Raw genomic sequence first — 27457 nt, 5'->3', positions numbered from 1 at the left:
AATATTATAATCATGGTACCAGCAACACTATTAAATTAATTGCTCTTTTTGTGTAACAAAGGGATAGTCTTTTAAGAAGTGCTACCCTGTTTTTCCAAAAATGTCCCTGAAAAGTACATACTGCAGACACAAACATTTACATGTTGCAGCTCGTGGTACAGATAACAAAAAAAATAATTCCATGAAAACATATTACGTAGGTATTGACAAGCTGGATAAGAATGCAAAGACTGATCCAGGAACATGTATCTGCTACTTTTGGCATGGAATAAACCTGACATTACACCTGCCCTGGCTAGGTGAAAGATTGCCTAGATATGAAAAGGCAGAACAAACACCAACAGTGACACTTTCATGTGAGAGGCTGTAGAACTTTGTGGTGTGAGGGTAGGGCAGATAGAAATGTCTGCTGAAAAGCTCTCCAAGGGCAGAGAATCAAAGCTGCTTAAACACCAGATGAGAGAGAGGCAGTGGGAAATCTACTGATGTGGATCTAATTGGACAAACATATATCCTGAATCTCTTTGGGGCTGTTGGTTTGTTTTATCCCAAAGCTATAGTTACACACCTTCTGAAAAATCTGTTTTCCTTCCTCCTCACCCTGCCCATTATTGTTCTCTCATGATCTGAGACCATTCATTGCACATTTTTCTTGGTCAAATCTGCCTCTCTACATCACCTTGGGCTGTAATAACCCTACTGCTTCTTTTCAAGAGGTGGGGAAAGAAATCAAGAAGAAACATGCACACACTGCATCCAGAAGCAAAGGTTTTGCTGCCCAGTGGCAGAATCCTGTGTGAAACAGCTCTCTTCTCACAGAATGGGTGACAAAAACCTGCCCTCTCCTCTCCTTGCCTGACGGCGTCGTCAGTCCTGAGTTTCAATGCAAGCACTGACGTAACCTCTTGGGTTGTGCACCAGCTGCCTAATTTTGCAAAGTTTAAGAACTCAGCTGGCCTCTCTGCTCTCCACAGCCATCAGAAAGTGTTAGGACCCTCTGGAGGGAGGGCTGGAACAGCCAGTTTAGGCAGACTGCTTCTAGAAGTTCTCCCCCATACCAGTTCCAGGTTGACTCTGGGAAGATGAGGTACCTCAGCTGAACAGAAGAACTCATTTCATGTGAACTGAGGCTTCTGTGCGGTAAAATAAATTATTTTCCTCAGAGAATAGGATTGCAAAACTGGAGGGCTCTGGGAGTTAACCTTTAACTGGAATGGCTAACCCATTGCTTTGTTCTACTGAGGGCAGGCAAGCTCCTAGTGTTCCCATCAGAAGGGAAGGACAAGGTGCTTTGACACAGCCAGATTGTAGGATGCTGGCACTGGGGGACAGTTCTCAAGGGAGCTCTGGAAGATGGTGTTCTATTGCTGTCTTTGAGCCAGTCCTTCAAAAGAGAAATGAGTAATAAAAGCAGAAAATTTATTCACAGAGTGGACTTTTGCTGGCTAAAAGTCATGTTTATGGTGGTGGCTTTGTAAGGTGGGGAGCAAAAGAAAGGCCTGGCTCTAAGTGACTGTGGGGAGGGAGAGAGTGAAAGCAGCAGAAGAAGAAGAACAGCCTTATCCTGGCAGGAAAAGAACGGTGAGAAGGAAGGGAAAGAACTTTCCCTGCGTACTTTCCCAAGTAGGAACACCACTGAGGAAACATCTGATCTAGTTGTCTGAAGGTTGTTTGCATCCTTGAATAATTTGCATCCTTGGCAATAATTTGACATACAAAGTAGTTACTCCTGTATTTACCACCCAAGAAAAAAAATGAAGTACAGGATGTCTTTTGCAAAATTAAGAAGATAAACAATTATTAGACCAAATTATTAGCTTATAATATTTTTGGCAAATATATATTCATACTTATGTTTTTTTTTTATATTATACTACCTAAATCAGGCTGCCATCATTAATTTATATTTAACTAAAGAAACCCTGCTTTCCTGTATAATATTAAATAAATAAATAAATAAATAAATAGGGTTTTGAGTTTTCATTTCCAACAAAATAAAGTTTTAATACAAGAGTGGTGATGTTTTATCTTCCTAATGTATTCATAGTTCCTGTGAATTACTGGGATACATTTCAGCTGTGACCATAGTGGTGATGAACCTTTAGAGTTTTTTCTGAAAATTCGCTATTTTGAAGAAAAGCCACTTCACATTTAGAAAATAAATGTTAGGAAAATACAACTGGCAGAAGGATATCAACTTACAGAGCCACTAACCAGACTCAGAACAAGGTAAAGGGCTATCAGGTATTACCACACATGAAAAGAATTTGAATAGTGGTTACAGTATTTCACAGACAGGTCAGGACTAAAGCAAACAGCAAACAGATTGATAATGTATTTTTATCTGAGGGTTGGTTTGGGTTTTCTCTAATAATAAGAGTTCATTAGCAAAGCAGCTAATTTAATTTACTTGATTTTTATCAATTAGATTTTAAAAAGCAGCACAATGTAAGTTAAAGACAATCTCACTGCAGAACAATGGAAAAATTATCCAGCAGAACCTAAGTTTTTTCTTAGTACTGTGTTTATCCCTGATATCTGCAAAAATATCTGGAAAAAATAAGTCTTGAATTTGACCCATGTCCAAGTCAGAATGGAGGTGAAGAACTCAAGAATGACTTCAACTATGTGTGTGAAATGTTTAGTGTTCAATCTGACATTAGCCAGATTAAAAACAAGAATTTTGCTACATCTGGATAGTACAGAAGTAGGGACAGCAACAGCTGCACAAATTTAAAACATACTATGCACTATAACTTTTTGTCCTGGATTTCTAAACTTTCTGCCTTTACCCCTGACCTCTCCTTCCTGTACATACTGGATAAACAGAAAACAAAATTTTTACTGTGAACTCTCAGTGAATCATATTTGTATTTATGAGTCAGTTATCTTAAAGGAATAGTCATTCATCCACTAAAATACTATTTATCACAAAAGTAATTCTCTTCCAGAACTACATAATGTGAAGTATTCATAGCTAACAAAGTAGTTTAAATGTAAATTTATTTTCAAATTTCATTTTCTACATGGTAAAAGGATTACATTACATCATGCTATAAAGTCACGCTGGTTTCTTTGAGAAAAGTAATTCCCTCTCTTTAAAGAACAAATTGCTATATTGTAGTTTTTTAATGGAAAAAATAAGTTAATGAAATATCAGAAATCTGACTGAAGAGATGATGCAAACACATGAAAAATTATTAGATTATGAAGCCAAAGTTGCAGTTTTCACAGAGCACTGTTAAGTATAAGTTTTCAGGTCATCTTATTAGGGAAGGCCTTTCTGGTGTCTTAAATTATATTTAATAATATCTACACTCTAGCATGAAGATAAAATAGTAATATTTTGCAAAGTGACAAGACAATTTATTTGTATCTACTTGCCAAATGCTTGAGATGTCAACATTTCATCAATCTGTTGACAGAGAATTAAGGAATGAGTGGAGCTGCAAGCCTTCCAAAATGCCAGTTTCAGCATTTACCTATTTTACTTTTTAAAAGAGCACCTGTTCTGCTGTTGGAACATGAAAACAAATATGTCAATATTCTACCTAAATAGACATAATTGTCAGCTTAGCAAAGTAAAGGTGCCATCCATATTGTAATAAAAGTAGGAACTTAGAAAAAATACCCACATTTTTCTGTCTAATATTACATTTCTGAAGTGTATACTTCGCTTCCCATTAAATATGCTGTGTGTTACTTCCTGCAAAAGTTTCCCCCAAACAGTATGCAGAATTCTTCCTTTTATTTAATACAAGAACATGTTACAATGCTATGGATGGATGACAGTGTATGCTCACCCAAGGAGCAGGAGTTGTAGGTCAAATGGAAAAACACAATATGAACCATAAGAGAATCTTTTGTGGAGGTCACTGTCAGTGCCTCTCAACCAGGCTCACCTGCTAGAAAACTAAATCCAGAGAAATTCAATGTAAATGTCATTACTCAGTTCTATTTCCAATTTTTATTAAATACACTTCCTTAAAAAAAAAGAAAAAAAAAAAAAGAAAAAAAAAGCAACCAAATTACAACTTCAGTGACAATATTTAAATATGTCTGACGAGAGGGGAAGTGTTTCAATCTGGAACTCCAATCTCCTTGTTAGTGTCGATATTTTTTACCTCTTGTTTTTTTTTCCCCTACGCTCCAGACTGCAAAATGAGGGATTTCTTTCACCAATCCACCTCTGTTTGGCATGTCTCTCAAACAAACTGCTTGATCTTAGTGGGCCTCACCAAGTTTAATGCTAAATTCATTCTTCATTGCCTTGCTGAATAGCACAGGAGACAAACACAGGCTGACAGAATTTGCTAAGCTGGGTGTCTAGCTATGTATATTAAACAGCTATTCAACTGAGTATTTGTTTCAGTACAGTATAGGTAATTTAAAATTCAGTGGCCTGGAATACTGAAAACTTTAATCTAGGATCAGATTCCTTTCAACCTGCTAAAGCTCAAGATCTACTGCTGAAAAAGGCCAAGAGAAAAGACAGAACAGAACAAGACAAGGAATATAAAACAGAATACTAGCAATAGCTTTAGGAGAAGCAAGCATATAGGGATTCAAAATTTCACAAATAAATGAGACAAAACAGTGGCAGAACGGGGGCAAATCCTTGTCTAAAGTGTATCTTTGGTGTGGAAGGTAGCTGGTCACACAAGGAACAAGGTTTGTCTTTACAGGGCAAATAGAAGCACAGTGGAATGGAACCATTTCCATTATGAAACAGAATAAAAATATTCTTTGAAGAGATCATACCATGAAGGCATAGGAGGAAAAACTGCTGCTTGCTGACAGAGTAAAGATATGAGAAGGAGCAATGCCAAAAGACAAAATAAGTTATTTTTGCATTTTGATGTCCTAGTTGAGAAGGATAACCAGATTTCAAAATTAGAGGATTTTCAAAAGTAGAGGATGTGCAGAGACAGCTGCAGGACAGTATTTCCACTGCATTTTATTCCAGTCCATCCTGAAGATTAAGGAATGCCTTTGACATAAATGGGTGATGACAATAGAATGCGAAGTGTGGGGGTGATGTTTGCCATATGTTTTTTGATACAGTTGAAGGAGTTATTTCTGAAACTGGATAAAACAGATTTTGCAATATGACATGTGGGACGGGAATGAGCTATAGTTACAGCACAAGTTCTCCCTCTTGGTCTGAATGAGCTGCCTACAGGATGTTTTGAAAATATGAACCAGTTAATCGATCAAAGCAGCCGCAAGTCAAGTGTCTCCTTCAATGGTGCTTTGGGTACCTTTCATCAAGGGAAAAGCAAATGATAAAAGAAGATTCTCTTTTGAACATTTCTACCAGAATTTGCATCAGATTTTGTGCTGCCAACTCAGTTTTCCAGCAGTTATAAAGGTACCTGACGTCCACTTTCTCCAACAGATGCCTCTGAATAGGGGTGGTTTGCTAGGAGCAGAAGCACTACTTGAGGTAAGTTAATGCAAACATCATCTGGAAATCCAGTCCCTAAAGGGAACAGTGCCAGATGCAAGCATGAGGAAATTCAGATAGCAATTTATACACTGATTTTGAGGAGGAATTCTGTCTAATCCTTGCTAAGAGTTCACATGACAGAAAAAGATTAAGAGCTTTAATATTTTCCTTTGCCTGAAAACTGATAATGTTTTATTGGTCATTTAAATGGCTAGTCCTTTCTTCCCACCTACCTAAGCCTATGGCATCTGCATCAGCAAGCTTATTATGCTGCATGTCATAATTTCTTAACTTAATTGATAGTTCTATTATCAATTATAATCTAATAGCTGTAATTGAAAGATTGACTGTAGGTCCCTATATTCCCCCTTCCAGTGCCTTACAGCATTTTGAAGATGTACTAAGCTCCTTCCTATTTGACCCCTTGTAAGAGCCACAGTCCTTTTCAGTCTCTCATTTTTCTACTTCTAAGCACTTTTATTTTTATTTTCTAGAAAACTGGAAATTTTTGTCTATTGTGCTTTTTTTTTTTTTTTTAGTGCAGACTAATCAAACTGTATGCTTTCAAATGGAGATGAGTGGCTGACTGAATAATATTATAACAATTTCACAGAATCATAAAATAATGGAATCATAGAGTGGCATCAGTTGAAAGGAACCTTTAGGATCATCTCATTCCAACACCCTGCCATGGACAGGGACACCTTCTGCTCTCCAAGGTGTTCCAAGTTCTCCAGATTGTTCCAAGCTCTGTCCAGGCTGGCCTTCCAGGGATGGGGCAGCCACAGCTTCTCTGGGAAACCTGTGCCAGGGCCTCACCACCCTCACAGGTCTCATCCCTTTTTCACCTTTTTGCACTGTGTTGGAGTTTTCTTTTTATTTTTTTTTCCCCTTCAAAACAATCATGTTTACTTGGAAGTGTCACAGACATGTTAGCTACATGCTATCTTTTTCAACGAATTTTCATAAACATTAAATTTCCTTAGCACTCCCAGGGACCATTCATTCAGGTCACCCTGAACTTATCCTAGGGAAAGAGTTCAAAAACATTTTTTCATGATAAGAAGAAAAACGTTTGGATTCTAACCCTATACAAAGACATGGGGCTATGTTGTGGGTTTTTTTTTCTTAAATAAAACCTTGGTGTAATGATTTTCAGAGATTAGTGATAAACTCTTTGAAAGGATGCAGGTGAGTCACTATCTGAGCATTTAAAGACTTCAACAGCACACACAAAAATACCCCAAGAAAAAAGAACTCTTGACCAAAATACTTAGCATTGTTCAGGAATACAATATGCAGCAATTTATCCTGCCAACATATCTATAAAAGTTACACAAAGGACCTACAACTAGTATCTGTAATTCAATCTGTATTTCTTAGCCTGAAAGCAAGGGGAAAACAAGTGCATTGCTACAAAACTGCTTTTTCAGCTTCCACTACTTATAAGATTAGAATGGATTTGACTGCCTTCAGTATTAGCAATTTCCCCAATGAATCTGTGGGTGGAACAAAAATGTGGAAATGAAAACTGAGAGGGTATTGTGTGTTCAAAATAATCCACCTCCACTCTCACACAGTAGATTCGATTTGGGCTGTCATCTTTCTATGCCTCAGTTTTCCCATCTGTGAAATGGTTCAAGTCAGAATATGTTCTTTTACCACTCTGTCTTCTCGCACCTTAGCTCCTTTGTGCTCCCACACTAATTTCCTGTTCTGGAGACAAAAGGAGAAAATAGTTATTAAAACTGCTGATGAACTAGTTTCCTTGATTTGCTCCCAGTGCCTGCACTCCAAAGGCTGGGAGCATGCTGGGGCACAAAGTGCCCTGTGCAGATATCCTCAGGGATGTGGTAAAGGTTCACCTTCCCTGTCTGGTCTCCAAGGGTCCCATCCTCTAATGCCAAATACATACCATATACCACATCATATACCAACCATATACCATACTTCCCCAAAGGTTTGAATATGAATTAAAGTTAAGGAGTAAGAGACTGCATTGATGACATATGATAGTAGTGAAATCCTCCTTTCCCTTAACTTCCCTAATGTGTAAACTCTACAAACTCATATATTAACATGAAAAAATCTCTAACAACTGAATTAACAACACTTGGTGCTGATGGTATATGGGACACATCTTGTTCATCATATCAGAGGATGGTATCAGGATTTCCATTCAAATAATTGGACTTTACACCCTGAACTACTTAGTCTTAAGCTGTTATAAGGCAAGACAAAAACCAGGAGTTTTCTAAACACTGAGTTAAGTAGGCAAGGTGAAAAAATAAAAGGATGACTGTAGCATAAATTATTGGTAACTTCCACTCAGTTTTGATAATGAGTGTTTATAGAACATAAAAAAAAAAAATAAAAAATACTAATGGACTGACTGTCATAGTACAAGAAAAATTAAAAGGACTGAAAATTAATTGTATGAGTAGAATGTGGTTGGCTGGCTTGAGCTTCTGGAAATATAGATATCTGTGGACACCGGTGGGCTGCTGGCCAACCTGCCTCCTTTGGCTTCTTTACAAAATGGGTATTTGCTCCTAAGGACATGAATTTCAGAAGATACTGAATGGAATACAAATATGTAGAAGCTATTTCATCTTCCAGAAACATAATTAAGTAACCAACCAAAAAAAAAAAAAAAAAAATCCCAAACCCAACCAACCTCCAATCAAGAAAAAAACCTCAGTTACTAGAATGAAAAACTTTGAAAAGGAAAAATAACAGAAATATTTCAGCTATACCCCTGAAGGGTAACACAATTCCTTATCCCTTGGCTACCTCATGACTATAGGCTACAATCTCCAGAAATTTTATGTCTGAGACAACTTCCTGCCTGTAGTTCTAGAGAGCAAAGAGATGAACTGATAAAGGAACTGAAATATGCAAAATGGACTGTTCACACAGAGGTGTCAGAAAGAAATTATTGGAAAAGGTTCCTAGCTCACAGAGAAATGAAACAGGAGGAGCTCTGCTGAAATAGACTGTATGAGCTCTGTCCTGAGCAGCTCAGCTGCTTGGTTTGGAATCAAAATCAGTCCTCTGTAGTCTGAAGTGAAGTTACTGAGTGTTCAGGCTGCCCACTTTACATTTCAGCAGCACTTCAGAGATAGCCTACAGCTTCTTCTATGATAAAATTCCTTAGAGACTGAGACACAAAAATTACTAAAACTTAACAGCAAAAGAAACATAACAAAATATAAAATCACAAAGAGTATAATTTTGTTTGGAGAATACATTGCACAAAAGGTGTTTGTTGTCTTATTTCCAGAATTGTTGCAGTAAGTTCATCTGTAGTATCAAAATTATTCTTGATGTATTTGCCTATAGCCACAGCACTTTAAAATAATGAATGCCATCTCCCTTTGAATAATTTCTTCTTCCTAACGCATGTACGTACACACTGCAATTTTCAAATGCTGGGCAAAAAGAGGAGTGAGTCAGACAGTAAGTGCTCTGAAAGATATGTGATAATTGAAGTTCGTAATTATAAGGTCTGTCTTTGCATTTAATCTCACCATGTCACATGCACACCTTGGCAGTGGTTTCTAGAGCCTGTAGGGCTTTGCTGATCTCAACCGGACTGTTACGGGCACAGGATGAAAGGCAGTTTCTAGGGTACCAAGACAACCAGAACTTTAAAGATAGACCAGTACCCTAAAACTAGACAAGGCAACACACACTCAGGGCATGGAGCAGGTGCTGAATATCTTTCCTCCAGCTACCAAAACCACACAGCACCTTGCAAAAACTTTCATTTCTCGATGGACGTGAGATGTACCCTGCACCTCACTCCTAAGCAAATGCATTGGTGACAGACTATTAAAACTGGGGCCCTTTGAAGAAGCTATCTTGCATGTCAGTCTTCAGAGAATGCTAGAAACACTAAAATTTTAGGAGTATCATAATTATGGCGGTGGTCTCACTATCACCAGGTCCACAAAAGCAAGGACAGTGAAATACTGAAGACACACAGGGACACATCTAAGGCATGATCAGAACAAGAAAGGCCCCCTGGAAGAGATTTCCCAGCACCACATCCGGCTGCCAGCAAATGGATTTCATTTCTAAGTGTCTTAATCATAGGATTTATCTGGCAGCCTTTCAAAAGTGTTGCTGCAATTACCCTTTTTTCTTGTAAGCTAGGATTAGTGTAATACAAATACAGGTAAGTTACCACATGACAATACCGTATTTGTTAAGACTTCATCCAGATTTCTTGGAGAAGAAGGTATTACTTAAACACTGATTTGGATGAACACCTGTAATAATTATAGAGGACACAATAAACAGCACAGTAAGAAAATACAAATGTTAACTCTGCCTCTATTTTCTAAGGAGCAGGAAGGAAAAATAGAAGGAAAGAAATAATATAAAGGAAGTGAAGAAAGAAAAAAGCAGAACAAAGAATCAGGCTGTGCGTGAGCTGGGGAAATGGGGGACAAGATTCACAAACAACATTTTTAAATCTTAATGATGATTGCACAAAGGAGCAACTTGGTAGATGACAATCCAAGAGGGCAAATATCCCTCATTATGGTTCAAGTAGCACCTGAACAGAACCTGCTCTAAAATTTTAGCACTGAAGAACTGCATTGAAACAGTGACCACAGCTTACTCCACAGGGACCGAAAGGCACACAAAATCCCCCAAATCCACCTATGCTCACCAAACAAAGAAACAAACAAATCCCCCCAAAAAACCCCAAAATCACCAACCATAAAAAACCAACAAAATGAGGAAACTGATCAAAGACAAAGCTTGTGAGGAGACTAAAAGGACTCAGATTCTTACAGGTGCCAATTGCTGAAAAAAATAATTATGGGGAGATGACAAGTTTGTATCACCAATCAAGAACATCTTGAGAAAGTTTGAGAGGAAATTGGCACAAACAGCAGGAATAAGGCAAGTTACTAGAGAAAACCTTTCCCTTGCAAAACTGAGGTGTCAAAAATGTATTAAAAACAAATCAAAACAGATCATGAGAATGAGATGAATGCCCCAATACAGAAAAATAAAGAGGGGAAAAAAAATAAATTAGCACATAGATCTGGAACATCAAGCCCATCAAGAGCCTAAGGCCAGTGGATGATGATGATGATGATGATGATGATGATGATGATGATGATGATGATGATATAAAGAGCCCTCAGAGAAGAAAAAGCCCTGTCAGGTAGGCAAAATGAGTTGTTGTAATCTGCTTGCACTTTGTAAGAGAAAGACTTAAAATTACAGCTCTTCTGCTTGGCAAAGAGGCATAGAGGAGTGAGTTCTAGTCTAAATGACCAGAACATTCATAATGGCATAATGCATTTTCCAGTGTTTCACATTAATTATCACTATCATCATTATTATTATGAGCCCCATGAAGTATCTGGTGAAGCTAGCAAATGGCAAGTTCAAAGCAGAAAAAGGAGACAGCTTGTCAAAGGAAACTGAAATCCTCCACAGCTCCTCCCTCCTCCATTTCTAAAGAAAAAAAACCCAGTTACTAATATTCTGTGGTAAACAATCTTGGCCAGAATAGGAGTAATTTATTGCTTGCTTTTATTTAATGTGTTATGCTGTTTTCTTTACTAATTATACCTAAACTCTAGTGCAGTGCTGTTTTAGGCAGTATGTCAGAAACCATTTAATTATGAGCTTAAAGTGAATAATCTTTTCTTTTTCCCCCTCAAAGTGTATTTCTTATTATCGATCACATTTTAATCGGCAGCTAATAGGAATTTGTGTGCCCTTTATTCTCCCTTACAGTTACAGAATCTCTCACCCTTCTCATGGGTTACATGAAGTCTCAGAACCCTGATGAAGACTTGGTTCATTTTCCTCTTGCTGTTGTTGCCAGGTCCCCATACAGTGGTAATTCCATATCTTTTTGATCCTTTTAAATCTGAGGTTTGCATTTTCTTCATCCATCTTTTCCTCATGTCCTCCATTCTCTTATCTTTCTTGAGGGCTGTAGTAGCATCCTCAACTTTTTGTTTTCTTCCAAAGCCAAGAGTTTAGTGTTATCTCACATTTATACAACCACAGAATCACAGAATGTTAAGAACTGACGCCAGGCAGTGCCATGGGCCTTGCAGACGTAGCCAACACACATCCACTCATCCATGAAGTGTCCTTTAAAATATCTAAATATTGCAATATGATCCCACCATTATCAAGTGTATGACATTCATGAGATTTCACAAGCTGCTTCCCTCCTCTGTTTTCACTAATTTATACAGGGAACTGACAGAAGTTGCCACTTCCAAGTCTAAACTGTTTCCAAACACTTTATCATATGACATTCTATGCAGATGTTGATCAAGAACTGTTTATGTCTGCTTATGAAAAAGGTACAGTGGATTTTCTTTGCATATCATCTGTTGTTTAGGTGCTGTTTACTTTCAGTTCTGAACAAAAATCTTTTATTTTGACTCGATCCCTTTATCATCCACTGTTTTTCAAGTCCTTGTACCTAGACAAAAGTAAAAACTTCACCATGGCCTGATCTTTTATTTTCCAGTTTCAAAACAGATATTTTTTGCTTTATACTCTGAAAATTGGCCAAATGTTTCAAATATTTTATCTTTTTTTCCTTTTTAATTTGTGCATCTATCAAAGAATGTCTCCAACTATTTTGAAGTATATGATTTCTACTGTTTTTGTAGAACAGTGTTTAAACAAGGAAGGATCAGTGTACCCACCTTTTTAATCTACTGAGGAATCCTCAGTTTTTTTAGGCATGTACACATCCCTAGAATTGAAATACCTCTTCCTCTAATTGTTATGGAAAAGCAAGCTTTGTTTTATAGTTCCAGTCATTTTCTGTTGGATGATGTCACCAGGTTTGTTGTTAATTGAAATAAAACAGTAGAGATGTGGTGAGCAAGAAGATGGATGTTGGCACTCAGAGTTTGCTAGGCAGAGGGGGAAAATATACAAAACTGCACATCAGGGAAAAAAAAAAAGATTTGGAACCAGCAGTACCAACTAAAATGTCACTGAAATAAAGAGGTGGCATTGCTCAGGAGACCTGACTGAAGTGAATGTGTGCTTGATGAATTTTAGCACCCTAAAAAATGGAGACATAGCCCACCTCTCCTGATATTCCGTGAGCTGCTACCTTAAAGTATAAAGACAACAAAAATACACAAGGAAAAATCACTGGTGAGTCCCTGTTTAAGTTCTGACTATGGAGGCTGAAGTATTTTCCTTCCATCTGAGGTTTCTTTTCACAACCTCAGAGCCAACTTTGTATGCTTTAATGGATTATGCAGGCACTTGTTCCAGTAAGAGTGAGGAGACAGAACGACTTCACTTTTCAAATTAAAGAACCATGTATGCTTCTGGAGAAAGAATAAACTTTAAGAGAACAAGGACAAAAAGCTGCAGCAGAGGAGACAGAGAAAGGCATTACTGACATTAGATCTATTATGCAAGTGGTTTTTACAGTGCACTTGGCAGAGATCCAGAGGCTGGAAGGCAAAAAAAGGGGGATCAGGGGAGGGGAATGTGAAGGAGTCAGGGGTGTGAGGTGTGCAGGGAATGTGTGAGGAAGCAGGGAATGTGCGAGCAGATCCAAGGGCAGTGAGGATGATGGGGGCACTGGAGCATCTCTCATGAGGACTGGTGAGGGAGCTGGGCCTGTTCAACCTCGAGAAGAGGCAGCTGAGAAAGAGCCCCATCCTTGTTTATAAATATGGAGACGGGAGTGCCAGGAAGATGGAGTTTGGCTCAGTTTGGTGATGGTCAATCACCAGGGCGAGAGAAATGGCAGGAACTGATGAAAAGGAACATTCCACCTGAGCATGAAGAACTTCTTCCCTGCATAGTGACCGAGCATAGGAACAGATTGTCCAGGGAGGGTGTGGAGTCTGTCTCTGGAGACATTCCAGAGCCGTCTGGACACAATCCGGTGCCATGTGCTTTGGAATGACCCTGCCTGAGCAGGGAGATCGGACCAGATGACCCAGTGTGGTCCCTTCCAGCCTGACCCAGTCTTGTGATTCTGTGGGGTGGCTGAGGAACTGGGGGGTGTGAGGGGTCCGAGTGGACGTGTGAGGTAACAAAGCATTCAAGAGCTCTGTGTGTGTCTGCGAGGGAAACTGGGAGCGTTTATGAGGGTCCCAGGAGGCGTGTGAGAGGTCCGGGGATATGTGCGTGTGGAGAATCAGGAGGTGTCTGAAGAGATGCGGGGGTATGTATGAGGAGTCTGGCGGTGTGTATGAGGGATTGGGGGTGAACTGAAGGGATCTGGGGGTGTCTATGGGAGGTCCGGGGGTCTGTGAAGGACCGGGAGGTGCCCGAGGGGTCTCGGGGGCTCCCGAGGGGTCCGGGCTCTGTGAGGCACCGCGCGACTCCGAGCGCCCCCGCGCTCCTCTCGCGAGACGTGGCGGCGGCCGGCGGGGCTGTGCCGGGCGGGATCGCGGCGCGGCCCCCCCGCCCCTCCCAGCGCCGCCGCGGGGCGGATGCGGCGGGGCCGCCATAGTGCGGGCGGGAGGGGCCGCCGCCGCCCGGCCGCGACGCGCTCCCGCCCCCCCCCTCCGCCGCAACCGGGAGCGGGCGGAGCCTCCGGGGCGCCGCTGGTTTTTCCCCCCTCGCATCCCTCCTGCCGCGCCAGCCGGGGAAGCGACCGCGCTCCTGCCTGGGCAGAGCGGGATCGGGCGGAGGGACCGGAGGCACCGTCACCTGGCGCTGCGGCGGGGGCGGGGCGCGGCTCTGTGTCTGCGGCAGCCCCGGGGCGCTGCTCGGCCGCTTAAAGCAGCGGAGCCGCCGGCCGGGAGGGGTATTCGGAGCAGTGGCGGCCGCAGAGCGAGGGGAAGGCATGGAGGGCAAGGAGCTGGCGGCGGGGTCCGCGGGGGATGAGGGCTCCAAGGATGCGCTGGGCAAGCCGCTCGGTCCCACGCCGAGCCAGAGCCGCTTCCAGGTGGACCTGGTGGCCGAGGGGCCCCGCAAGTCGAGCGGGGACGTCGGCGTGGCGGATAAGGGAGTCGAGGAAGCCAAGGGCAGGTTTCGGGTGAACTTCGTGGACCCGTCGGCCGGCGCCGAGAGGCCCGGCGAGCCCGGGGGAGGCAGCTCGGAGGGCGGCAATGTGAGCGGTGTCCAGAACGGCGGCGATACGGTGATGAGTGAGGGCAGCCTGCACTCGGGCGGGCACCACCACTACTACTATGATACCCATACCAACACCTACTACCTGCGCACCTTCGGCCACAACACCATGGACGCCGTGCCCCGCATCGACCACTACCGGCACACGGCCGCCGACCTGGGCGAGAAGCTGCTCCGGCCCAGCCTGGCCGAGCTGCACGATGAGCTGGACAAGGTGAGAGGCGGCCCCCGGGCTCCCCCGGCTCCGGGGGTGCAGCGGCTCCTCGGAGCGTGTCGGCAGAAAAGCTAAAAAAAAAAAAAAAAAAAAAAAAAAATAGTCGAAAGCTTGCCGAGCCTCGAGGAGGCGCAAATAGCGCGGGTGCATAGCTTGCGTCTCAGTTATGTTATTTTTTTTTTTTGTCTTTTCGTGACGCAGTGGTATCCATCCTCCCCCCCGACACACACACGTGGTTTTGGGAGATGGTCCCCCAGTGCGAGCGGTGATTTAGATTTGTAGGTCCGTTCTCCCCGTCACCGATAGGGTATTAATTTTGAGGCTCGCCATGGGAACTAGTCTGGAAAGGGGAGTGAAAACATTTGGAAGAGACGCTGAAAAAAAAATAAAATAAAAAAGAGTAAATAAATAAGGGTGGGCTAGCTTTGGTAGCAGCCGGAGGTTTTGTCTGTGCGGCGCCGAGGCAGAGCCCGCTGGATCCGATGGGATCAGGATCGGATGCTGCTGGATCTGCACAGGCACCGATCCTGAACGAGCCTTCCCAGGGCTGCTCGGTGGCCCCTGCGCCGCGGTCAAGGCTTGAAAAATTTCGGAGCTGTGCGTCTCAAGCTTTTTTCTATTTTGGACTACGAGTCTGTGTGTTACTTGAGGCGAGTTGACAGTGAGAGCCTTCTTTGCATTGCCCGCTGTCTTAGCTAGACGACGGGTTTTAGCTGAACGCAGAATTAATTTCCCAGACTTTTTTTTTTTTTTCTTTTTAAACTATCATCACTAAACTAACGCTAGATAAAGATGAAGCTCTTGCAGTGCTGTTTTCTCAAAGCTTGAAAATTGGTGTATGGCTGTTCTCAGAAGCCTGTGTTTTAAGTGGGGTCTTTCTGCTGAGTTTAGGGAAATTAAATGCATGGGCCACATTCCGAGGAAGTGAAGAATATTTTGTTTTCAGAACTTTTTTTTTTCATCCCACCTTGCACTCCTTATAGGTGCAGTTCCATGAAGACATGTGTGTTCTTAACAGATTTACCTGTTTCCCACCATTATTAGGCTGCTTAGTGCATCAGCACTGATATGTGGCATTTGGGGTTTTTTGGGGCGGGGTGGGGGGTCGTGGTGATTGTTCAGGTGTATTTTTTGACACTGACTGTGGAATTGTTCCAATATAACTGGTAGGTGTATTATAAAGATACTTGTTTATGACATCTGAGGTGTCAAATTTTAATTACTAACACTAACTGCAAATTACTCCTGCCTTCCAGGTCCCCTTTTGATGGAGCTAAATGATGATCTGTGGTCTGATTCTCAGTTAGTATGAAATCGAAATTGGCAATTACTGCCATGTGTTTGGATTTGGGTAAACTATAGAACACACATATATGTGAAACCACATTGGTTTTCTGTCCTCCTGCTCCCCCAAATTTCTGACTCCTTGTCCATGATGGGATGACCAGGTGTTGGATACTCAGCTTTGTAAGCAGAACATTTCTTGAATTTATAAGGTTGGCAGATAGGTTTTCCAGTGTGTTAATGTTGCAGCACTCTGAAAAGCTCTTTGACACCATTAAGGTATTTCACAATATAATATATTCTGGAACTGTAATTTCTAAAATTGTAATTTATTTATTACGAAGAAGTTCATGACGAGGAATTTTCTATGTAGTCTGTGGCATAGAGGAGTGGTAGACAATCTAATTACAGGGTCATTATTAAACAGGTTTCATAGTGAGCATCAGTTAAGTCAAATTACTAATTTCTTAAATGTCATTATTTGTTCTGCAGTGTGGATAGATGTACATGTGAAAGTTGTTTTAAAGTCATGTCCTGTCTGCGTGGCCCCCTCCTCCCATAAAATAAATATTGGGGATGGAATATGGAATTTTGGTTGCTAAGTATTAGCTTTTTAAAACGTCGTGTTATAAACTTCAGAATTTTAAGTTGAAGTTCAATGGGGGAGTATCTTATTTTGTTACAGGATGTTTAACATCCAAGGCAATTAAAGTGTTAGCAGCTACTTAAGTTTATATGAAGAAGGGAAGCCATTATTTTTGCTTCCAACTTAGCAAAACACTTTCCAAGATAAAGCTGTGAACACAAAAGCTTTTAATAAGGATGTGTTGTGCATGCTAATAGCATTGGATACCTACATTCCTGACAATCTCAGGAGTATGAAATACATCTCATCTCCCACATTACATACTTGGTCTGTGGACACAGAGCCCTGATAACTTTTGAATCAAGATGGTGCTGTACTTTTTTACAAGGAAGATGTTCCAAAGCTATTACACTTTTTTTTACTGTTTCCAGGGGGCTTATTGTCTCCATTCTCAAAGTGACTTCACTTCCTGCTGACTAGCCGGTCTCTACTGTTGAATAACACTGCATTTGGAAAAGTATCTTACTGACTTTTGGTAATGTGAAGAATTAACCTTACTCTTTAGCTGTGGATTTTGTACCAATTTATCAGGTACAGCACGTCCGTGTAAGGCAGTTGGTACAAACATCCTAGTACCCTTACATAAAGTTTGCACTGTGTGAATACCTATTGTTGTGCCTCTGCTCTTGACCCAGTGCATCAAGAGTGGCATGTACTTTGTGTACAGAATGATCCAAAACTGTGTACCAGCAGTATGGTTCACTGCTTTGAATGAAGCTATTTTATCCAGCAGTTAGAGTCTGTGCTATTCTCCTTGCTTTTAATAGGTAGATAAATGTGAGGCAATGTTGGAGCATTGTTGATGCCAGTGCCAGTTATAGAACAGATTTTTATTTTTCTTTCCCTTTAGCTTTGTTTAGAAGCTTCATCTGTCTAACACTTCTACTGATACTGTTCACACAGAAAAGCAGTGTTGGAAGAAGAGTGTTTGAGGAAGAGACACACACACATGTACTGGAGAGGTCCCATTTCACAAGGGTTTGTCCTGCAGTCCTGGTGGGATAGGTGTTTGTTGGTCATTCCAGCAGCAGCTTTTCTCACAAGAAAGGGATTGTTTTTGAAACTGCCTGTGGAAACACAGCTGAATGATGCTGCGGTACCCTGAGGTGGATGAATTACATAACACTGGTCTTGGTTGATCATATTAAACTCCAGGTGAGGGGTCTTGTCTTATTATGTCATTGGCTACAGATAACTAAGGTGATCAGTCTGTTCCTTACCCACATGTATTGATGTCTGCATTGGAGAAATGAGAGAGAGAATTTGGTGATGCTGTTTCAGTTGCTATCTTGTAGATAAAAAGAATGTGTTGCAGGAGCTCTGGTCTCCAGAGATGTTGAGGTGAGATGATGTTTATTAGCAAAAAAGTGGGGGGGGGAAAAATCACATGCAGGTTTTTGTTGCAGTGGTGTCCCCTTCCTTCTTGAGTGGGATCTTCTTCAGACAATGGGAAGATTGAAAGCATTCCTGCTTTTCTTAACTTTTTTTACTGTCTTTCAGCTGTTCTTGGTCAGTTTCAGCTGTACATAAAGATACAGCCTGTAAAAATACTGCGCATGCCTTTGTGCTCCTCAGCTTATCGATACCCTGTCATAATATCACGGACCTTATTGTTCTGACAAGTGTCTACCCTTAGAGTATTGAGACTTGTACACTGTGGTCCACTGAAATAATTTAGGATTTTTCTGTACAGCACTGAGTTAATTGGGGAGCTTATGTTTTTTTCCTTAGGACTAGATCTCGCTGTATAGAGCGTTTCTGATTTGATCTTTGCGCAGTCCCTCGCAGCTGTGGTGAGTGGATGTGGTGTGAACCAAGCCCTCTGCTGGCAGCTCTGCTCTGCTGTCTGTTAAATACTCACCGGGAGCCCTGACAGGGTAAGGCACTGATCTCAGAGGAAGATCCTTACACCACCTCCACACCCCCGCCTTCCCTCGATCAAATTAAAATCAAAACAGAAAGAAATCCCAAAGTATTTAAAAACACAAGTGTGCTTTGCTTCCTCCCACACAAAAATCTGTGCACCTGTCATCTGCATTTAGAGACAGGTGTAAGAAAAAAGGCAATTGCTGGTAGTCCTGATACAAATTGAGAAGGTTTTTTTTGTTTGTTTTTACTCAAGTTGGATGACTGTAATTGTTTTCAGTTATCTTTCTGGCTTTGTAAAGTATTTTCTCAAGCACTGCAGTTTTTCCTCTGACCTGATGACTTCAAATGTTTAACATAAGCACAGTGAAAAGGTCTGTGTATGGCACTGCTTTCTAATGAAAATGTATTCTGTCTTGAGAGTGTTATACAACTGCTGCACCTCTAATACTTGTTTTTATTTTCTTTCAGTTTGTGGTTTATGTTTGCTTAGCCTGTAAGGATGGCAGAACTCGGCTAAAGATACGTTAAAGGCTAAAAGATGATTGTAGGGTATCAAGTTAGCTGACCCTGTTACATAAGGTGTCTCTTTAAAAGCTCCTTCATTTCACTCTCATGGAAGATTGAGACCCTCTTGCAGATAGTTTTTATTGCACTACCTTGCTGAATCTTGTTTACAGTTTGTAGGTCTCTTTATTTCTTGAGTTCCTGTTACTTTTAATTTAAATTACGTTTCCTTGCTGTCCTTCATCTATGCGTGCAGAATTTGAATCTTCTTTCTGAAGTTCACTGTACCAAAATAAAACAAGAGAAGCTCTCTTAGTCTTGCTCTCAGTGCTGTTGTGTGTCCCAGAAGCCTATAATTGGTCACTGTTCTTTCATCACTTTTAAACAGCAGTGACCTTAATGCACCTGTACTCTGTGAGGCTTTACTTGGATCGTGCAGGGGGATGAGTTTTATGCTTTTTTGGCCTGTGTTGAGAATACTCACTTTGCTTATCCTGATACCCCACTTAAGCACAACCATTTTTATCAGGGAAAAAAATGAGTGTACTGCTGTGTTTGCGGTAGTAAATTATATTAGTGTTCAAGGGTTTGTATTTTGTGAAGACTTGGTATAATTTGTATTTTTATGTTGCTTGATGCTTGTATCTCTTGCGTCTTTGGTAACTCTTTAGCCAGAACAGCTATGGAATGTTAATAAACATCGTTCTTACTACTTTTTTTTTTTTTTAAATGTCCCAGGGAAGCTGGAAATAACTGAACCTTTAACAGCTTATATAGCTCACAGCACAAGTGGACTGCTGCTGAAAGGGGTGAACTTTTTGCTGTCACAGATCTTAGTTGGATCTGATACAGATCTGATCTGGTTTACAGAAAGCAAACACCCCCTCAACTGCAAACTTGAACTGCATGTGGTGATTCAGTTCCTTGTTCCAATACTTAAGACATATCCACAGTCTTTTTACTGCACACCAGGCATTAATAAAAACGTTTGAGTGTGCACTCCTAATACACATATATTCATTTACTTAAAAATTTTATATACGTGTGCTACTGTACAAATACTGTGTATGGTACAAAGTAGAACTTCAACAGTGATACCAAGATGAAATTAACACTTCCTTTTTTTCCCTTTATTAACAGTACCAAAAAAATTGTCACACTCCCAGTGGACTGTTCCAGACCTGGTTAAAGAGGAAGGTGCTGCAGAATTAATCTTCAGATTAACTTTTTTCCCTTTTGGTACTGCACTTGATTAGACCTCAGATGATTTTCATTCTTGAAGAACATTCTTGCAGGGGAGGAGCTTGGCAAGATCAGTATCTTGGAGTAATTTAAACCAGAGTACTACACCTTCTGTTGAATTCTTCAGATTTTTTTTCCTTAAGTCTCATGTAATACTCATTCATGAGCAACCACAAACCCATTTTCCCCACTTCTTGGTACAGGTAATAGCAGTCACACTATGGTCATTGGTTGCTACTAAGAATTTTTTTAAATAGTTGACTTCAAATTATTTGCCTTTCAGAGTTTTGAAAGCTATTCAGTTTTTGCAGTTTTAAGTGCACAAACATTCTGCACTTCAGCATACTGATTATACCTGACAAACAAATTTATTTATGCATAAAAATAACTTTGGATGTATTATCTGTGCCTTGTAAACTTGATTGATTTAAGGATAAGGTGATAAAAAGAGTAAAGAAATTCTGAAAAATTAAAGTTCCATTTTAAGAAGAAGGCTTATCTCCTGCATCTTCATTTTGTTAGTTAACTTCCCTTCTTTGAATCCACTGCTCCTACTTCAGATGATTCAGTTGTTTGGGTTTTTTTAAATTCAAAGAAAATAGCTGTTTCAGCTGTGAAGGAACTGTGATGCTAGATTAATGTTTCAACTTGGTCTGTCAGTCTACGTGGCAGAAAATCCTAAGACTATTCTGAGTAATACTGCTGTTGAACTGTAAGCAGTTTGGCAACTTTGGCTGAAATGTGGTGCTATGCCAATGCAAGCGAGTGCTTTTCTGTGTGAGCATACCAGCCCTGCTCAGTGCTGGCTCAGGGGCTGTGCTGTAGCTGCATTCACCACATCAGAGTATGACATTAAAAATTCAGGTGGTACTTAAATGATTTTTCAGGATTACTTCAATGGGCTTTTTAGTCTTTTGTAAGCCAGCAGGTAAAATGTAATTTTTCAGGAACTTGTTACATTGGTGCTAGACTTCTCATCAAAATGCGATGTTTTATTAGGGTTTTACTGTTGCTTCATAGATAGGGTCATTTGCTCCTGTCTCCTACTTCCTGAATAGAAACTGCACCATATTTTGCAGAAGTAGATGAAAACCAAAAGCTGTTAAGAGCAAGAATGCATTTTGGGGGGGAGAATAGATGACTTGTGTGCTGGTTTCGGCTGGGGTAGAGTTAATTTCCTTCCCAGTAGCTGGTGTGGGGTTCTGTTTTGTATCTGTGCTGGACACAGGGTTGGTAATTTAGAAACATTTTTGTTCTTGCTGAGCAGGACTTGTCAAGAGCCAAGACCTTTCCTGCTCCTCCTGTGGTGAGGAGGCTGGGGGTGCATGGAAGTGTGGGAGGGGACACAACCAGGACAGGTGACCCAAATTGACCCAAGGGATATTCCAGGCCCTGTGCCATCAGTCTCAGTATAAAAAATGGGAGGAGAAAAGGAGTAAGGGGGCATTGGGAGTGATAGTATTTGTCTTTCCAAGTCATTATTATGTGATGGGACCCTGCTGTCCTGGAGGTGGCTGAACACCCCTGCCCAACCATAGGAAGCAGGGCATTAATTCTTTGTTTTGGTTTGCTTATGTGTGTTGCTTTTGCTTTCCCTGTTGAACTGTCTTCACATCAACCTGTGAATTTTTACCCTTCAATTCTCTCCCCAGTCCCACTTGTGGAGGAATGAGCAAGTAGCTGCTTGGGGATGGGCTGCTGGGCTTGAACTATGATGAGCTGGAAATCTGATGTGTCCAAAACAATATTGACAAGACTGAAATGGATTCTCTTTTGTACTTAATAGCAGAACATTGTATTTCTTGGACTGCACTTGAGTATGCCAAGCTTCTCTGCAGGAGGCTTGCTAATTGGATTTACTTCAGCTCTTATGCAATCAAGTGCTGCATCTGTTTCATTCTGGAGAGTTTCAGGCTTGTGTGTTTCATGAGAAAACTACCTGTGTTCAGAGCCTGGATCCACTTCCCTGTGAAGTGTGGTTTCTCCTTCCAGGACAGTGGATACCCAAGGGAATACTGCATTCAATGCACAGTAAGGAATAATTACTTCAGTAGATCATTCCAGGTGCAGTGGTGGTTCTGGACAGGGTCATGATGCAGCAATGCAGAAATGAAGGTGCATTCTTGAGGTGTCAAGCAGAACACATGCATTTCTTTCTCTTAGACTGAAGGGTTTGACTGCCCCTACACTTGTGCAGGAAGTCATGCCTTCTGCAACTTTCTGTTAACCAGAACTGCAGAGACTTGAAGAGGAAGTCTGGGCTTTTTTGGGGGATGATTGGTTTTTTGGGGGTTTGTTATGTTTTGTTTTTACAGTAGAAGACCATGATGACTTACTCCTTGAGAGGAAGGCCTTATTTTAGCTACAACATTGCTGGGAGTGCAGACCATAAGCATTGTGGGTCTTCCACACTGCAAAGCTACTGAACAGAGGCCTTTTCTCATTTGTTTCTAAATTTCATTGTCAGCTTGCCCATTTTTTTATACCATTCTGTGCTTATGGAGGGATGTATGAATCAAGATTTAAAGGGATGTTTTCTTTATTTTGCAATGTGTTCTCATTCTTTAATTAATGTTTTCACTTGGGGGAAAAAAAGCAAATATTTTTGTTTCTGATAGGATACTGGTCTTGCATACCTGTAGATGTCAACAAAACTTTAATGCTTTATCACATGTCAAAACTGCTTCAGACGAATGTAGCCTTCATGTAGTAAGCCTAGAGATTTGTCAAGAAAACTGTGTTCATGTAAGACATTAAAGTAGTGCTAATAAACAAATCTCCTATTTATCCTTTTTAAGTATACCACCTTGAAAGAAAGGATTTACTCCTAAGCTGAAATCAATTGCCTGAGTAAGTTTCCTGATTAAGTCGTGTTTAGTTAATACATCATACTAAATGTAAGAATTGGGAGGATGAGTGGATGATTGTCCCTTTAAAAGAATTAAAGTAAAAATGGCTTTTTAAATCATTATGTATATGATACATATATGCACTCACATAAAAAACATAGTTTAATGTTTTTGTATTAAAAACAGTGTGCAAGACAGAAATACAAGCTGATGGCAAAGACATATAGCTAATCCTTGAGTTGACATGTTAATTGCAACTATAAATTTCTTCTGTTTAAAATTGCTCTGCTGCAATCACGGTACAACACTCTTTAATTTCAGCTTAAGATAACATTAATGTTCAGTGTTTGAAGCAATCTCATTTAAAATCTCTGGAAGTGGATGCCAAAGGCATTTGCTACTATATTTTAAATGTATAATTGTAGACAAGGTAATTCAGTCAAAGCATTTAAGTTTTGTTCTCTTGGCTACAAACCTGCAAAGGATTTCCTTTGATTGAGGTGAGTAACCAATGATTGTAGCTGTTCATGTTTTATTCGAAGGAATCCCAAGTTTTAAGAACTGACTGTGTTTAATCAGGGCAATTTATCTTCTGCTGTTCTAGGTAACTTCTGGATGCCATTTAATGGCTTAGTAGGTTTTTTTTAAGTTATGACTGTAAAGACACTGGAGGAGTGAGAATGATGGCAAATTTGCTAATAGAATTTGGAATTCATTGCTGTTTTATAACCAAGAAGTAAAATACCTAATATGACTGCTGAAATTTCTGAAGTGCTGTCAACAGCTACGACTGTCATTGTTCCCTGATAGTATTTGTTTTTTGAGTGAGTTCTTTAAAGAAGATTTATTCTTTAAAGAAAGTGTTAGGCAGACTGAGGTGTCTTGAACATGTCTTTGTGCCATGTTTTCTTTCCTATGTGCTACCTGACTGGGTATTTTTTCCCCACTGGGAACAATGCTGATCAGCCAAGCTTCCCTTCTAACTCCTGAATGAACACCTGAATCTGTTTTGTTAGCTTGGTAAACTCTTTTTAACTGATAAATAATCAGGAATCTGTCAATTTCTCCAGGTGTTCTGTGGAAGACACTGGCTTTCTGAGTAGCAATTTCTAAGTGAGGGATAACTCTTGTCTGAAGTACCAAAGATTCAGACTGTTACATCTGTTCTAGGTTTTATGCTTTCATTGCTCTTTCATCACAGTGAGGCCAGTTACAAAGCATTAGCTGAGAGTTGTGCATGCTTGTTCTTAGTTTCCATACCTGTCACCATCCTTATTCTGGCAGAGCATGACTAATTAACAAAATACTGTCCACTCAGGCTGTTTTTTAAGAGCATGTTACCTAGAGTAAGATATTTTAAAAGTGATTTTCCTCCCTTTGGAGTTATTTCCCTTACAGGAAAACAACCACTTGAAAACTGTCAGACTTGGCAGAGGTGTTTTCCAAGTTTAGTATTAAAAACTCACTTGTGATTTGTAGTTTACAAGCAAAGTTAGAAATAGTATCCCAGCCTCTCTTGAGTAGTGGTTTTCTGAAAAAAAATGGTTACAGCAATAGTCAGTGTCACCAGCTTGAGTCAAAGACTGGTTGAAACTTACATTTTCATCCTGTCTGTTTAAGTACTGAAACACTCCAGAATCTCAGGCAACCAAATCCAAGGCTTTTCTTGATAAAGGGTTTAACATAAGACTGTCTGGTGTCCCTGGACAACAATATGCTTAAAACCATTCAGTGGAGATTTAGGTGTTTTGGAAAGGAAGCTCAGTCTTCTTGATCTCTTTCACAACTGTGTAGATAAAAGCATTAAAAGATAAAAACAGCTTACCAAACTGACCGTAGACAAAACCTGGGAATTTTATGATTGCAAATAGCAGCATGCTCAAAAGCCATGTTTAAAGAACAGATAGATAAGATACTGCTTGGTGTCCTTCAGACAACATTTAATACCTAGCTTATTATTTATTCTTTATCAGCATCACACTTGTACCAGTACAGACTGTTTTCAAAAGCTCTGTTGTATCAGAGGTAAACACCATAGCAGCAGGATTACTTTGTGCAGTTATTCTATGCATGAAATACAGCCAGCATTTCTAAAATCTTTTATTCAGCTCCTTGGAAGTGTCACAGGTGGTGGGAGCTAGAGTCCAAAAGTTCATTTGCTCTTTCAAGGAAAAGATCTTTGGTAGCATTTAAAAAGCCTTTGAAGTGTTGCCATCATTTGAGGCAAAATGTCTAGTAATTCTTATGTAACTTGATAGCTTTATTCTGTCATTTTTATTATATCTATGCTTTGGCTAAAGTATCCTTTAATTAGAAAAGCAAAGAAGCAAAACAAATATTTATAAGCTGTTTTTTCATGTATGTTTTGAACTGTGTTAATTCTGAAAAGAACAGGTTTTGTAACCCTAGTGTTAATAGTGTGCAGGTCTGGAGTTGGGATATTTGAGAGTATAATCTCTCCAAATAATGATTCTTCCTCTATTGAGACAGATGGCATCCTGCATCTGGATCAATATATTTTACTGCTTGTTCCCTTCCACAAAATAAGGAACATCTTAAAATGGCAATGTCTACAAAATTAACCTTTGGGAGATGGAAACAATAAATTGTGATTGTAAGGGCTAGTGAACAGGTTGGCAGTAGCGAAGGACTGCAGAAAATGTATGAAAACCTCTCACTCTTGTCAAGAAGGGTTCCTGCAAACATCCCCAACTGCAGAGCTCCTGAGATGTTGACTGGTCAGGGCACAGAATTGTTCTGTCAGTACTCTTTGGGCAAAGATGGTTCTCAGGTAGCTTCCTTTATTTTATTTTTTTTCATGTTCTCAGTAAGTATGAGAGAACTATGCTCATTATCAGAATATAGGCATGTAATCAGAATACATACGTATCACAATACAGAATTAGAATTCAGAATTTAAGTACAAAGCATTTCTAAGTGTAAACAGCTTGATTAAATGTAGTGGAAGGCCATTTTTATATTTCTTTGCAGAAGCTGTAGCTTGAAAATATTAGACTCTTGATTTTTAGCATTATGATAAAATGAACTACTGAAACCAGCTTCAGTACTGTATCCTGTCAAAATGAGAAGAAGCTGCTCTTGTGAAAACTTTCTAGGGAGTTTGTGTGAGAAGAACCTCATATTACATAGCACATTTAGCATGTGCTAAACCTGTAACTGGCCAAACTTGAGGAATGGGAAAAGCAGCTAAATGCTGTAGTCTGAGGTGCTTCTTTGGCCTCCTGTTTTTGCACAAGGACTAACAGCAATGGGAGGGATTAGCTAAAGTCAAGTGACTACCAGGAACACACCAAATCAGGCAGTTCACAGTGGCAGCCTGGAGATACAGCAAATTGTCTTACATACAAACTTGCTGGTGGTCCTGCCCTTTACTTGCAGCTTCCAAGTTGTGTTTCTTGAAAAGAAACAAGACTTCATGTGTGTTTATTCTGGTATTGCCTCATACAGTTCAACATAGCCCAAGTATAGTGCCATTAAGATGGGATTTAGATAAGTTCACCACAAAAAAAAATTATGCTGCATGACATACATCACTCTCAAGAATTAAGTAAAGCAATTTTTGCTGAACTTCTTGGTGCACCAGTGTATTACAGGCTGTGTGAAAAATCTTAGGTATCCTCTACCAAAATACCAAGTATTTTCTCATTACTAATCTACTTCAAATAGATGTGGAGGCTATTCACAGCTGTCACAAATAACTTACTGTTATGATCCAGCACTGGAGATGCAATAGTAGATTATCTGTGTAGGAGTAGAAATTAACTGTTTCTTGTCTGAAGTTCTCTCACTGTACGATAGAATTGTCAGCCTGTCAACATACGTTATTTTTCCTTTAACAGTGCAAATGAACACCATGACTATTTTTTGATTGTTTTAAGAATTGTGTTAATAAGACTGTTTCTAATCTGAAACGCTAAACCCCCTTTTGTTTCCCCTTTTGTTACACCCCCTCCAAGTCCACAGTGTGTTAGTGTTTTTTTACTGTTTATGAAGATCTTATCATACATGTATTGGCTGTTCTAAAATAGTGCTAGGGCAGTTTTTTCCATTCAGTGTCTGACTTGAGTAGAAGCATTGTTTCCTCATGAGCATGAAAAATACTACGCCTGCTTGATTTACAGCTGAGACCACAGTGGTGCTTTCTTAATACTCCCTTAGAGGGCTGAGCTTGGAGCCTTCTGGAGTGAAATTCTTATGTGCCCACACTCTGTAATATCTGTTCTCAGTGCTGCTTTATTGGGCACCCACCAGCACCGATAACCAGGAATAAC

The 27457-nt window shown here is 40.3% G+C and overlaps 1 protein-coding gene across 2 annotated transcripts in view; it reads left to right on the top strand.

The window, feature by feature from the left end:
- The first annotated feature begins 14196 nt into the window (after positions 1 to 14196).
- Positions 14197 to 27457, top strand: part of SLC12A2 (solute carrier family 12 member 2) — a 53832-nt gene continuing 40571 nt past the window's right edge. The window contains exon 1 of one of the 2 annotated variants that reach the window (XM_005529442.3): positions 14197 to 14771. In XM_005529442.3, coding sequence (XP_005529499.3) covers positions 14271 to 14771 — 501 coding nt within the window. In that variant the 5' untranslated portion in view covers positions 14197 to 14270. Of the gene's footprint in view, positions 14772 to 18478; positions 18579 to 27457 lie in introns of those variants that run through there. The other variant, XM_014258240.2, reaches the window with a different exon arrangement.

This window comes from Pseudopodoces humilis, chromosome 4, assembly GCF_049639895.1.
Source record: "Pseudopodoces humilis isolate 2021_Gansu_Grassland_sample_001 chromosome 4, ASM4963989v1, whole genome shotgun sequence".
NCBI lineage: Eukaryota > Metazoa > Chordata > Aves > Passeriformes > Paridae > Pseudopodoces > Pseudopodoces humilis.
This window is presented reverse-complemented; position numbering and strand designations above follow the sequence as displayed.